Source organism: Geospiza fortis, unplaced genomic scaffold (assembly GCF_000277835.1).
Source record: "Geospiza fortis unplaced genomic scaffold, GeoFor_1.0 scaffold432, whole genome shotgun sequence".
Taxonomy (NCBI): domain Eukaryota; kingdom Metazoa; phylum Chordata; class Aves; order Passeriformes; family Thraupidae; genus Geospiza; species Geospiza fortis.
In genome coordinates, this window is record NW_005054436.1 from 1382190 (window position 1) to 1384521 (window position 2332).

The 2332-nt window shown below is 43.7% G+C and overlaps 2 protein-coding genes across 2 annotated transcripts in view; both read left to right on the plus strand.

Moving 5' to 3' along the window:
- PABPC4 (poly(A) binding protein cytoplasmic 4) overlaps positions 1-1774 on the plus strand; it is a 13870-nt gene extending 12096 nt beyond the window's left edge. The window contains exons 12-15 of the mRNA XM_005427114.2: positions 153-246; positions 340-470; positions 549-648; positions 1422-1774. Coding sequence (XP_005427171.1) covers positions 153-246; positions 340-470; positions 549-635 — 312 coding nt within the window. The 3' untranslated portion in view covers positions 636-648; positions 1422-1774. The remainder of the gene's footprint in view (positions 1-152; positions 247-339; positions 471-548; positions 649-1421) is intronic.
- PPIE (peptidylprolyl isomerase E) overlaps positions 642-2332 on the plus strand; it is a 5466-nt gene continuing 3775 nt past the window's right edge. Inside the window, exon 1 of the mRNA XM_014309524.2 lies at positions 642-648. Within this exon, the coding sequence (XP_014164999.2) occupies positions 642-648 (7 nt within the window). The remainder of the gene's footprint in view (positions 649-2332) is intronic.

Consider the following 2332-nt stretch of genomic DNA (forward strand, 5'->3'; position numbering starts at 1 on the left):
GAACCAAGGACACTTCACCTGCCCTTTTCTGAAGCTGAGGTGTTCTGTAGGCTTGACAGAGATTGTGTTTTAGGAGTGAACATCTTAGAATTGTCTAAATATGAAGCAATCAGCCTTATCCTTATTTCAGAACCCTTGTCTGCCCTTTTCAGGCACCTCAGCCTGCAGTGCATGTGCAGGGCCAGGAGCCTCTGACAGCCTCCATGCTGGCTGCTGCCCCTCCCCAGGAGCAGAAACAGATGCTGGGTGAGTAAAACCCCACTGCTCACCTATCACTTTTCATCCCTTGAGGTTTCAAAGATCCAAACTCATCCACCTGAACTCCTTTTCCTCCCTCAGGAGAACGTTTGTTCCCCCTGATCCAAGCTATGCACCCCAGCCTGGCTGGGAAGATCACAGGAATGCTGCTAGAGATTGACAACTCAGAGCTGCTGCACATGCTGGAATCTCCAGAGTCCCTCCGCTCCAAGGTGAGCTGCTGGCTCCCTTTTTTTGTCTAGAGAGGGCCTCTGAGCAGGGAGAAAATGTCACTGGATTTGTGTCCCCAGGTGGAGGAGGCTGTGGCAGTGCTGCAGGCTCACCAAGCCAAGAAAGAAGCTGCCCAAAAAGTGGGTGTGGTTGCTGCTACCTCTTGAACCAGGATGACTGGTGAGTGTCTCAGTCCTCAGCTTCAGTGAAGAGCTTCCAGAATCAGTAAATAAAACACAATTTAGTGAACAATTCATGTGGGTCTGTGGCCAGCACTTACCTGATTGTAGTGCACTCTTCAACAACAAAAAGCTCCTAATGTAGTTTCTCCCAGCAGAATATTTGTGTAGAAGTCAAGAAATATTGATTCTGATGCTTATTTAAGGGGTCTAAAGATGTTGAAGTCCCTGAGGTGTTCCTTGGAGCTGACATGCTGGGGATGAGTCTTGTGGAACTGCTAATGTGGGAAATAGCCACATTTTGAGGCTAATCAGGCTCTTAGTGCCCATTCCTTATCCTGGAAACCATCTGCCTTCAGGATATAATAAATGTTGGAAATGTTTCACTGGACAGGTCTGTCCACACCAGTGGTGTCACCTGTGTTTGGGGTTGGCTCTTGTTTAGTTTATGGATAAGGATTTTTGATTCCTGTTTCTCATGATCCATTTTTCTGTGAGTTGTCTGAAATTGCCATCTCCAGGACTTTCTATGCTGTTGATTGTGATCAGATATCACAACTCAAGCTGGTGAAGAATTCTTGTTTTCACTGTGTGGTCTAGCAAAGAATTTGAGTTTCTTGTGGATAATAACAATTTCTGATCATCTGACCACCACGAGCAGCTCCTCTATACCTTCCCAATTATATTGGAATCCTTATTCCTTGGAATGCTGGAATATTCCCTAGCCTGGAGCAGGGATGCTGTGAATAGCTTCTCTCCCTTTTTCCCCTCCAGGATACAAAGAAGCCAAATAGCCCCTTCCTAGACATCAGCTCAAGATGTTTGAAGATCCTTCACTCTCCTGCAGATCTCAAGGCCGTGCATTGTATCACATAGTTATATTGCATTTTGTAAATTAATCTTAAAAGATCTTATTTAAAAAGCCAACTCTGAAGCTCAAGGTTTCCAAAACCAGAATCTGGGAGGTTTGCAAGCTTTTCCTTTGCCAGAACAGAGCTGCCCCTCGTGTCTTCTAAAGAGGACGTTGAGGATTTTAGGCTGGAAGTATTTTTGTGAGTTTGTGTTTAATTGAACAATCCAGTTTGGAAAGTTTGGGAAACATTTATCAATAAAGGAATAAACTTGCACTGTGTCATCATTTCTTTCTGTTGCGTGTATAAATGTGCTGTGGCTTTGTGAAATTAAACTGATGGGCAGTTATTGGGAGGTGAATACATTAAACAGGGATTTGACTTATTCTGCTTGCTAATTTTGGCTAATGAGTATATAAAATCATGCCTGGGGCAGTGTCTGAAGGGGTGATGGCTGTAAAGAGTGATCTGAGAAGGGCTGGGGAGGTATTTTGAAGTGAAGGATACAAGGGTTTGGCCTGTTTTTGTCGTTCTTTGTTTACATTTCCACATTTTCAGCTCAGTTTTTAGTGGTCCTGTGGCTGCTGTGTCGCTACGAGTCTTTTCTTTAGGAAAAAAAGTATCCTGCATACATTTTGTTATAACATTTTGTTATCACCTAAAACTGTATTTACCACACCACTTCAGAGAATTAACACAGCATCACTTTCTAACACAACGCATTTAATATTCATTTTAATATTTGCGAAAAGCCAATCATAAAATACGCATTTTTTCAGGCAGGCATACACAGGGCCGGGTTCTGTGTTCCATGAGTCTGAGCCGCTCCGAGTG